The sequence below is a fragment of the Anser brachyrhynchus genome (genome assembly GCF_964034855.1).
Source record: "Anser brachyrhynchus genome assembly, chromosome: 9".
Lineage (NCBI taxonomy): Eukaryota > Metazoa > Chordata > Aves > Anseriformes > Anatidae > Anser > Anser brachyrhynchus.
In genome coordinates this window covers 17,411,270-17,423,526 of record NC_137703.1, presented here as the reverse complement: position 1 = coordinate 17,423,526, position 12,257 = coordinate 17,411,270, and the positions used below count along the sequence as shown (strand labels likewise).

The window sequence follows — 12,257 nt, the reverse complement described above, 5'->3', positions numbered from 1 at the left end:
AATTATTCTAAAATTCAGATGTATAATCCCAACAGGGTGGCACAGTAATCTCACCTTCTAAAACCAAAGCTATAAAAAGCTGTTTCTAATTTCAGTTAGCATCTAATCACCAAGTGTAGGTTGCTTAGTTCAATTTCTAAATTGACTTGAGACTTCCAAGTTGTCCTGTTCAAATCACTTTCTATTTATAGATCTGGTTTAAAGGGGGCTACAGCAGCACATATAAAGAAAAAAGTGTTTTAGTATATGCTAGATGCAGTGTTATGTTCTATTTTGGAACGTACAGCTGAAGAATACCACTGAAGCAAGTTAGACATACAGACAACTGTAGTTATTTCAGAATAGCTACAAAACAAAAGGTAGACCACCACTATTGCTTTTACAATTCTGCTGATTTGGTGAGCTGTGGATGTCTCAGGAAGTATTGGAAATATGCTATGGTCCAAATCAAAATACAAACCTAGAAGAATTGCTGATCAGCTCTGATGCAACAAAATTGCATTCTATACTTTCACTAACATTGCAGGAGCCCTCTGGTGATGAACCTTCTTTGCAGATACCTCTTGCTAGCAAGGTAGGGAAGAAAAATAAGCAAGGCAAAGAAAGTCAAAGTGTGATTCGAAGCAATTCAATACCTTTTGTATCTTCACTTGAGCACCCTTTTTATATTCAAGCTTTTTTAACCTAACCAGTAAACACATATTAAACAGAATTTAATCAGGTTTCACAGATGAATTTCTAAATGTCTGGTTTAATCTACAATTATTTATTACCAGTGTGTAATTGCTGGTAACTAATCAAATCCCCTCAGCTACTAAGCTGGTATTAGTCAAGAGGTTGCACAAAAAATTAAGCAGCTTTTGTGCAGCTCTAAAAGACAGCTGTGATCAAGAAAACAACTTGCTTATTTTCTTTGCTAATGGCCTCCCCCTTCCAGAAGCAATTTGCGTTGTCAATGAAGTTTGTCAAAACTGTGACAATCTGCAACAGAAACTCACAAATACTTCATGCATCTTTAATTTTCATACTGAAACCTGGAACAGATATTGCTGTTTATGTTGGGAATCACGTAAGTGTGAACTTGCAAACTGTTACGAGTGCTGAAAAGCCTTTTGAGAACAGTCTATTCATCACATTTGGAAAGCAATTCTCCACTGCAGGTCTATTACTTTTTTAATCTCATGATTTTTAATCCAAAGGTTCTTACATTGTCATTCATTATGAATGCCCAGAGAAGTTTCATATTTGATCTGTTATTTTGTGATCACCCTGAACAAAGAATATGAGAAGTTGACAATCCAGTAAATTATGTAATTTGAGGCTGATCTAAGGCCCTACAAAAGAGCAATGAAAAACTGAAGCACAGCAAAATTGGTAAATGGCATGTCAATTCACTCCATCTTTCCGCTCTAACCGCTATATGAGTGGTCTACTAGTGCCTAGTATTAGCATGGGGCTTTTTGGCACATCTGCATCCCTACTTCATGCTCAAAGTATTTCATGATTGGAAAGCATTTACATAACACAATTTATTAATCAAGGCTTGAGTCAAAACAGACCAACACCTGTTAATAGTTGTGTTCTCCACCTTATTTCTCTTCGAAGGTAAAGAGGAGAGAAACAGTCCTCCCACTTATGTGGCCTTTAATCTCAAACACAGCAATAGAGAAACATACATTACTGACTAGTTAAAATAATTATTTTAACTTAAGACCTCAAAAAGATAGTCTCTTGCCTCTATCATACTGTGCTACAGAGATTTTGGCCAAATAAGATTAAACTAGAAGAGTAATAGAACAAGAGACTTAGAGGAGGAGCAATCAGTACTACAGTTTCAAAAGTTGAGAATAAGCATTCCATCCTTCACGACACAACAGTACATGCAAGAAAGCACAAGTAGATACTGTCTTCAGAAAATTGTTCACAGAATCTGCATTCCAAGTCCTGATCACTAGGTGTTGTTACAAACAGTAGGTGAAGCCTTAATGCCCCATGTTCAGGCACAAGTCAGCTTCAGTAAGGACAACTTGCACACTTGGAAGTTCTCAATTTCAGTTGAGAGGTGCATCTCATCCTGAAGTGACAGGCAATATTTTCATCACAGTCTTAATCATAAATGTGGTGCATTGTTTAGTATGGATCTGAAAGTGTTTATCACATGAGCAGGAAGGGGCTAAATAAATGAAACTAAATCTACTATGGTAGATATTTCTGCTGTTTCTACATTTGCCTCTCATTAAAAAAAAATGTAGTCCTGAAGTCTCAGCAGTACCTACCCCTCCCTATCCCCCCCACTTTTCCTTTTTCCTCCCCAAAAGATCTCTGAATATAAATACGCACTAAAAAGACGAATTTCACAACTGGCAGTAAAAGAAAAAAGGAAATCTCAGAGCAATCTCATGTTATCTTTAAGATTAACTTCTTTTAAGTAAAACAAAGGATGAGGAAAACTAGCATCATCTTTGTTTTTCAATTTGAAAAAGCAGAAAAATAAAAGCATTCTTTAAAATTATCAAAAATCAACATATACATGGAGAGAAAATTCAGATGGCTTTGAAAGCAAACATGGTAATAAGACACCTAAAGCATGGGCCACCATGATCATCTAGAAGATTAACGTAATAAAAAAATATTCTTCCAACAAAAAAAAAAAAAAGACTGCTGATCAGGAATTAAAACACATTCCTATCAACTTCTAATTGCAATCGAATCTCTTTTGTCTTAAAACACAACCTGCTACCATCTTTCCTGACCTATGCTTTACCAACACATTCACTACAGAAGCTGTTTAGCCAGGACTTCTTCAGCAAAGCCCAAAAGACCCTCCGGGCAGTAAAAAGCCAAGGCCATTAGCAAGCTTTCAGTAGTACAAGACTTCTCACTAAGCACAGCTGCAGTACATGCACGTGTAAACAAACCACAAAGACAAAATCATACCAGAGAACCACCAATGCATGACCCCACAAAACATAAGTCGGTGCACTTGTGCTATATTCAGTTGACAGAGAACTTCCTTCTTACCACTCACCAAGTATAGATTTTTACCTGCTTGGATATGTTTCATCTCCCAGACAACTCAAGTTCAGGTGAATACTCCAGCAGATACACTGGGTCAAAATTAATTACCCAGTATTCTGTCTAAATGTGGCCAAGAAATAGAATAAGAAACATGGCAGGTACACTTCTTGGTGCACTCTCTCACCTTTACTGGGTGAGAGGGGGAAACAATTTAAATGAACAGAGGACTTGTGTGACAACTTTAATTTGACAGGCATTCATTGCATAAGCATGGGAACCTCAACACATCGCCATTAGGATCTACCACACACCAGCAAGCATTCAAAAATTAACAGGTTCACACTGTCCAGAAGTTCTCAGTACCAAAACAGCATAGGCCAGGAACACTTAAAAGTTGTGTTTAAAAGACAAATTCACACAGAGTGCCCATCAATCAATAAAGGCTCTTCTCCAACATACAGGAGTTTAATTCCAACTACAGACACCACACCTTAGTTGAATAAACAGAACCTAGTTGCAGCAGATTTCTTCCCTAAAATATGAAGATCTCTAACAGTGAAAACAAGACAGAAAAAAGCAAAGCTGAAAACACATTCAGAGTAAAGCAGCACAGTATCACGAACCCTCTATCAGGGATACACCTGAAACAGTTAAGAAAGGTTTATGTACATACAGGTCCCTTCCCCAAAACATGCCCCTGCTCCTCCCTCCCATTTTCTGCACATACAGTAACAAAACCATACCTGGATCTTTTCGCCCTGGTTTTTCAAAGCGTCTGTCTCCCCTAGAAAGGCAGAATAAAAGTTTCAAATGAGGTTTGAGAACTACTCCATTCATTTTAGGTGTGAGGTGTTTTTTAGTTGTTGTTTTTTGTGTGTGTTTTTTTTTTTGGCTTGGTAGTGGGGCTTGTTTTTTATTTATTTATTTTTTTAAGTCAAATCTTGGTGGACAGTATCTTTAAAGATCCAAATGACAACTGAACTTTTCAGGAACACCAATACACATGTATTCATTGGCAAATATGTTATGAAGCGTGGCCTTAAATATCATCAGCAGAACAGTGTCAAGATGAAAAAAATGAAGTGAATCCTTCAGAAATCCACATATTCACCCCACAGGTTACTGACTTCCATTTTAGCTCCCATAATGTATATTCTCTAAGCAGTTTTTTCTTCCCAGGAAACTGATAGAGAACTGATAGAGAAATACTTTGCAAAACTGCTCTTTAATTGCTCCTAAGTTTCTGGAAACATTACTATATTGGCTCCACCTTAGAAATTCAGATGCTCCACTCACAGGTATGCCTGAGCACCTTTCCTAAAATATTTTTAAGTCAAAAGGCAGAAATGGAAGCTAAAAAGATGTATATACAGAACTTTAAGGTCTAGAGTTTTCTGTTACCTTTCCTCCCAACTCTGTGATCTGTGCATTTCCCTGCCCCCTCCTCGCCCAAATCCACCCTCCACTTCATCAAAACTTCTTTGGTAGAAACCGCTTTCTCCTCGGCCTCTGCCTGAAAAGACAAAAAACACAACTGTTTGAACAAATAGTAATAGAAGTTGAGAAAGTCTGGTAGGATGCCCTTTCCTGGTATCCCTGTGAACTAATCTTGCAGTCGTAAGCCCCTAGTAAAATCATCTGAGGTAAAAGGGAAAAAAATGAATAGACTCAAGAACGAGTCTTATACAAAAACTCTTATCAAGAAGCACAAGACCAGACTGAACAGGCAAACAATTCTGTAATAAATGCTATGCAGAAAAAGACAGAGCATGTACTTACCCAACAGAAACAAGGATGCGTTGTTCACGCAACATCCACACACGTGTACTTTACAAACAAAAATCAGACAGCTTTTACCAGCAGCATCCAGTATAAGGGTGCTATGTTGCAGATGTACTCATGACTACTACTATCAAGGCTAACAAGGGAGAAGGAAGCTTCGCCACTCTTCATTTCCAGTGATTCCCTGCAGAAATCTTCCCCAGGAGCAGTGGGAAGAAAAGAAGAATCACAGGATGGGTATAGCAAGACAACACGAAGAACCCCAATAGCTACAGAATAAATATTTGCGTCCTCACTTTTTGAAGAAGTGATTCTCTGTAGGTGGCTATCAATTATCAAGCCTCAAGACAAAAAGTTACAGATGTATCCTCAAGTGTAAAGCATCTTGAAGCACATCTTCAGTGTTTAGTTAAAAAAAAAAAAGAAAAACGACACCCACATATCCCCAGAGCTTCAAGGTAACTTCCAGCATGGGTTAGATTACTGGCTGTGGTGAAGTTTTCAAATCTACAAAAGATTACAGGCACTGCTCTACAGACTGCTACAGCAGAAGAAATGAGAAATTTTTTTGTTTGTTTTTCAAGTCAGCTGACTTACCATTTCAAGGATCCAATGGAAAGAAAAAAAAGTGAAACAAATCAATCAGCTAGTTGTCACGATAATTTCTTGCCTACATATACATGCAGCCCCTATACAGCCTAGTCCAAAAGCCTAAAAAGCACCTGATAAATAGAATTCTTGTCTGTAAAACTATCACAAACCTCAATCCTTTCACACTTCCAGGCTTAAAGAAAACAAACACCTCTAAGGATGATTGAGAAACCAGGCCCAGTATCTGGAGGAGTAAGACAAGACAGAATGACCAAATGAAGCAGAAAATAAATATCTTGAGAACAGACTCCAATCTCTGTAGTCTTCTAAAGAAAGTAATGTTAACAAGCTGCTTAATCTGAAATCTAAAGACTCCAGGATACAAGGAATTTAATCCTCTTTTTTTTTCCAAAATGAGGCTCTAAAAATATTTTGAAATGGAAATCATTAAGACAGCTGCAACAATGTCACTACTACTCTATACAAAACCTCTTGCAAAAAGTTTCCTCCCAGATAGCAAGAGAAAAAAATAGATGCTCAGATATGGGGAAGCCAAATAAAATTAGTCTCAAATTCTTCCTTCTGCTTCAGAAAGGGGGTTTTAAACATCCTCTTTGAACAAAACTATTAGGTTTCCTAACACCAGCAACGCAGTTCAGTGGTGGAGCTCTTCGTCACAGATGCGAACTTCTTTACCACAGGGTTTTAGGGATGCTTCAAGTTGACAAACCCAGATAGAGACTGGACAAAATTTATGAAAGAAATATCCTAATGTTAACTAAACACAGAGACTACATCTGGCTCAGGAAATGCACTGAGTTGCCTATGTCTGGAAGGTGAGCATTTCTGTAATATTTCATTTTTGTATTTTTATGCAACCATAATCTCTTGTCAAGTCACCTGCTTTTGGATGTTACAAGAGACAATTATGGAGTAAAATGAAGCCCTCCCTGACTGAGCAATGCTGTTCTGTGTAAACTCAGGTGGATGCAGAGGAGCCAACTGAGCACTCAAGACAAGAGAATAAATTAGCATCAGACCAGTGGCTGTACTATAAACAAATACCTTCACTATGGGTAGTCTGATACTACAAGGTTGACAATAAAGATGAGTGCAAAGTCAAGAAGCAGCAAAGATGTGATATAACACCAAGAGAAGCACAGTGTTTATTCAGTTAAGGCACGATGGGTCCCCTAAGATCCTGTGACTCTCCACATATAAAAAGCCAAAGGAGTTTTAATCACCTCTTGCAATGGCACCTTTGTCTAGTTTCCTCACTACAGAAAAGCTCTCTTCCTCCCTCTCACATAAAATAATGAAGTGAAAATAGCTCACAAGAGAAAGACCCAGGCGGTCCGAGCCAAAACAGAATTAAGACAGACTCAACTCATCTCTTCGAGGTAGTGGAAGTCGAAGTCGCATGCGCTTTCCCTACAAAAGCAGATGTCCTTTTCTGTTCTCACAGTGAAGGACAGCAACATTTGTAGTGCTCCCCTTACGTCTGAATGCACGCCGATTACTAATACCAGACACACAACTAGCAGGCAGAAGGCTAGCAAACCAAGGCAAATGCCTTGTATAAGGGAAAGAAAAGCATCAGAGTTGTTTTAACAGCAGGACAACAGATACCAGCTTTGCAGGTACATGAAACAACAGCCTGCTTACCCCTCTCCACCTATGACAAGGTTCAACAGTATTTCAGCTGTGCTCAACCAGCCACCAAAACGGTTGGAATTAAAAGAAAACTTTGAAAAAAATCCAAACAAAACCAAATGATCTCAGCAACTCACTTTAAGTCTATGGAGCAGTGGTACTGACACCACACAGTACTGGGCAGTACCTGCTGAAGCCACCTCTGTCCTGGCTGGGTTGCCACCCACCGCCACTGCTCTCTTGCGGGGACACTGCCCAGGTGTGCAGCCAGGCACACGTGTACCTACAGCAGAAGCCAACTAGACCACTGCATGAGAGCCACGCTGTACTGAAACAGATTCTGCCAGGCTACAGGAGGTAGCTAGCTGAAGAGAACTGTGTTGATAAAGTCAGTTGCTCAGCAAGTAGACTAAGTAGACGACCGACCAGAAAGCGCACACTAGGACATGTAATACTGATATCAGAACAAAAAATATGAAGCCAGCAGTGAGGATGAAACCACACATAAGCACACTGTTTGCCACTCTGTGCCTTTTTTGTTTGTGGCTAATAAATCTAGAACCACGTGCTTATTTTAAATGCCATGCCACTTCCAAAAAGATGTCTGGAATAGGGGGAGCAGACCTTTTGAATGTAGATGTTGAACAGAAAATATTGAATAAACTCAATAAACGTCAATAAATCCTTCCAACAAGAGCTGAATAAAGCAGTTGTATCATTTCGACTTCAGTAATTCCTTTAAAACCTCAGAATGAGGACCTCAATCCACTGGATATTGTGATCATAATAGGCAGAAATAGATAACCCAAAAACCAGACAGGTCTGAATTCAAGGAAAACATACAAGACAAAAGCAAAAGGGCAAGAAGCAGTACAGTCATTCTAACTGTCATTATGAAAAAGCAATGCAACAAGCACGTTCTTAAAATCATTGGACAACTGGAGTTCAGCATCTACTACCAGAGTTATATTATTCAGGAAGAGCAGGATAGTTGTTGATCGATTGTAGCTGTTTAGGTATAAGTGAGAAGTTTCCTCTTTGGCACCATTTGCATGCTTTTGAAAAAAACAGTAAGGACAGATTATAAAGGGGAAAGGAGATGAGAGGGGACAGAACTCTAACGGAAGCAAAGCACCCTTCGTAACGGTCTTTACCAAAAAGAAGAACAGCTGCAAAACAAGGTGGCTGTAAGCCTGCAGCCCATTCCTGGGACTACTTAAATCCCTCCTTATCTGAGGCTCTTATTCATGAATACTGACATTCCAGTCCCACCAACACAAAGCATGGGCTTAACTGCACACCACGGGGGAGCTCCCAGGCAAACAAGTCAATTAGGAACAAGGTCGCGTGCAAGTGCTTGGCTTTCTTTGGAGAATACAATTTCAGAACTGAATCAAGAGCTTGGGATTTGTGTCTCAACACCAGACACGCTGTATTACCAATGGAAGTTCAAGACTGCAGATTGTTTCAACAGTAACACCAAGCTGTAATTCAGTGTACGGTCAAAAACATTAAACAAAAATCAAACTGCCTGCCACACAGTAATCATCTTCACATCAGCTAGATGCAACCACTGTCACGAAGACAGGGGATGACTATGGAGAAGGTATTTACCGAGTGGTATGTTGTAGCATTAAATGGCAGTAAGTGAAGTCACACTTAAGAGTTGTAACAAGAACTTCTGACAGAAGTTTTTGTGTTCCCCCCCCCCCCCCCCCCCCCCCCCCCCCATCTTTGTCAGGAACTCCCTCTCCCAAACACTGTAACAAGTCTGTGATTTGTGCCTCAGTGAGCAAACTTAATTCTAGTTGTACGTGCTAGTTCCTCCTTCAAGTTACAGTTGTGCAAGTCATTTCAAGACAGTAACCTTGTTTTGGTAAAGCTGAAGCGGAAATTCCATCAGCAACAGCTTTGTTGCATACGATGATGCAAAGTGCATTAAAAGTACCAGATCACCTTTAGAATCCAGACAATTTTGTATGGCAATAAAGAAAAATGTTTTCCAACTCTTAAGTGAGGCAATTCATTCAGTGAACAAGCTCTGAAAAAAAATCCAAGTCGTTTTCATTGTAGCTTGACAAAACAACTGCATTTAAAGCTTGCTATTTGCAAGCCACACGTTACTTCTACAGGTTACTTATCATTAGGCCTTGGCTGAGTATTTCACAAGTAACTGTTACAAAGTTCTCAAATAGAATAACATTATGTGTGAAATTATTATGAATGTAAAATTCTGTCCCAGCAGAAACCCTGATACGTTCACTGAGATGGAGAAACTTGGGAAGACTCATCATGCCTAAATCCCAAGGCTAATTGTCTATGGGAAGAGTGAACAAAGAGTTGCAATGAGGACCAAGGGAAGTGGAAAAGCTCCGTAATTTATTTCAAACTGTATCAAGAATGGAAAAAGAATGAGCTAAGGTGGAGAAACATGTCCTCTACAGCTCAGCAGAAGATAAGAATGGCAGAGTAGCCTAACTAGCACAGCATGTAAAGAATCGTAAAATGAACAAAAAGATGAAGTGAGGTTGAAAGCAAAAGTGAGAAAACTTCTGCATCAGAGTTCCTGATACAACATTAAACATCTCTTAAATAAGTATGAAAGCATCCATATATATGCAGTAGAGGCTTTCAAACAGCCCTAACAATATTGCATAAATTTTAAGTTTTGTCCACAGAAGTGTAATGAATCAAACTATCGCCAAACAAAATTCCCTCCACACAAATACATTTAAGTAATGGAATTGCTGGATTAGGAGTCATATTCTGCCACATTTAACCTTGTGACCTCATTGAAACTAGTAAGAGCAACTAAAAAATCCACTGCTCACTGTGTAAGGATAACATTCATGGTTAATGGTAAAGAAATGAAAGAAAAAAAAATTGGACAAAAGAAAAAAAGGGAGTTAGGCAACATAACGTCCTAATAAACTTGAAACTAGAGAGCACACTAGTGGTCAGATGATCTCAAATCACCAAATTTTAAAGTGTTCACTTCATTTGCAGAATTAAGCCTTAAAGCATTTAGAGAAAAATAGCTAAATACGTATTCCTAAGGAGAGCTAACCATGGACAGTAACAGTGCAATTTCCACATTTAAGATGCAGCAAAAAAAGCAAGCTTTCAAATATAGAACAGAAATATAACAAAGCACAGATAAGAGTTTACTCCCACATCTACATATGCGCACATATCCCCCCTCTTTTTTTTCTTTTTTTTTTTTTTTTAAAAAAGAAAGCCCATAGCATTTGGACAAAGCTGGTGATAAATAAAGAAGGCAAAGCAATAGGGCATCAAGAAACAGCTTCCTAGAAGCTTAGATGTATATGCCTTGGCTGAGAAACAGCCATGAGAAGGGACACAACAATCTACAAAACCAAGAAGGAAGCATGATTAAGCTGTGAGAACATAAATGAGAGAAAAAAATCAAGTCAAAGCAAAATTTCGGTCAAGCATTTAAATTACATATGAAAGATGTCTGAAGATGTTACTGAGAATATCACCAGTTAGGGATCTTTAAAATTAAGTTAGAAAGGACCACAGAAGAAATCTTATTTAAGCACCTGTAAGGACAGAGGTTACATGACTGATCACTCCTAGTATTTTTCAAGCTAGTAGCTTCTAGTATTCTAGATGTAACTCATCACATTCGTACATAAAAAAACAGAATAGTGTTCACAGCAGTACACACATTGAAAGTGAACTGCCAAGATAAATTCTAAGTTTAACGTTTTGTTTTGAATCTAGCGATACTGCTTTACTGCTTGAAGACATTTTCTCAATTCACTTGCAAACATTTGAAGCCATCCAGGCTTAGACATTGACTATAGCCATGCACTAAGACAAATTTCTCCCGAACAAATTAAATTAGGTCTTTCCATTACCTTCTCGTTTATTCTTGGGTATTAATAGACAAAAGTGACTATTTAGAACATTGAACAGCACCTACTTCAATCTTAATGTTTTAACTAGATTTATAGATTCTTCTCTCCTTCCCCTACAAATTGGTTTTATACCTTTATTAAAGTTATTTCTAACCGTTCTGAACCAAATCATTTCCTATTCCTTCTCAAAACTTCCTTTCCTTTTGCTTTCCACACCCAATTTGATGAAGACACATAACAGCTACCACTCATTAAGGTGGTATGCAGAACCATCACTAAATATATTGATTCTTTGAATCCCTTCCAATATGATGATGTTAAAGTCTTAAGGGAAGAAAAATGGGCACGAGAAACTGGCTATTATTAAGCTTCATCTAACATCTTTCAGAAGCTTTAACCTGCATCACCTACATACATTGCAGCACACTCCACTAACAGCTCACCTCGACCTCTAGAGGAACTTCGACCTCGAGGAGCCCCTACCACCGTTCCTCCTCCACGTCCCGTCAATCGCAGGACTGCGGCACTGTTTACAGACATCGAGAAATTTCTCTGCCAAGAAGAAGAAAGAGCCAAGGTGAGGTTCTATTAAAAAAAGAAAACTTACCATTACACAAATTTAGCTCAATACCAGCTCTGCTTTCCTTTCATTTATTACACACTCTACAACTGGCTAATATTGACAAGGAAAAGGATTCCTTGGAGCCATTAGCAGCAGCAGCAGTCCACAAAAGGATCTTCACCAATATTAGTTCTTCCAAGTTACTTACCTGAAATTTCCATGCTCTAAAGGTAGCAAGTGAACATCTACTGCTTTACTGGATAATTAGGCTGATCAGAACATCAGTAGCTTTATGCACTGCCATTCAGATGCAAAGAGTGACTGATACTTGCCAGCATTAATACCAATTCTAAATTCCCCTCTAAAGCAAAACAGTAACATGCACAGAGCAACAGACTTGAATAAAATTGTATTTACTGCTTCTATTTCCCTTTTGTAGAAATAAGTCCTTTTTTTTCCCCCCTTCTAAATGTATCACAAGAGTAACCTGTTTTGGGGAAAACTAAATGTATTTAAGGCTTGTGAAACTTAAGTGATGCTTATTTTAGTAAAACAATGAACACAAGTGAAAATCAACTTCGTGTAAGTAATAGCTGAAGAAAAAGTCCTTTCAACAAAGAATGGATAATTTTAACCAAATCTGACCCCATTCTCTGAGCACAAGTAGTTGGAAAACAGCCAGAAAGCACGCTCAAGAAACATTTACAAGCAAACCTGAATTCACACACTTTCTAAACACAAGCTTTAAGTAACATACAAAGGATCCC

The 12,257-nt window shown here is 38.5% G+C and overlaps 1 protein-coding gene across 8 annotated transcripts in view; it reads right to left on the bottom strand.

Annotated features, from left to right (window-relative positions):
- Positions 1–12,257, bottom strand: part of GIGYF2 (GRB10 interacting GYF protein 2) — a 78,682-nt gene that overhangs the window by 43,909 nt on the left and 22,516 nt on the right. For 7 of the 8 annotated variants that reach the window (XM_080605056.1, XM_080605058.1, XM_080605062.1 and 4 more), the window contains exons 5-7: positions 11,372–11,480; positions 4,420–4,531; positions 3,762–3,802 (exon numbers count right to left, since the gene is read on the bottom strand). In XM_080605056.1, the coding sequence (XP_080461182.1) occupies positions 3,762–3,802; positions 4,420–4,531; positions 11,372–11,480 (262 nt within the window). The remainder of the gene's footprint in view (positions 1–3,761; positions 3,803–4,419; positions 4,532–11,371; positions 11,481–12,257) is intronic. The other variant, XM_080605061.1, reaches the window with a different exon arrangement.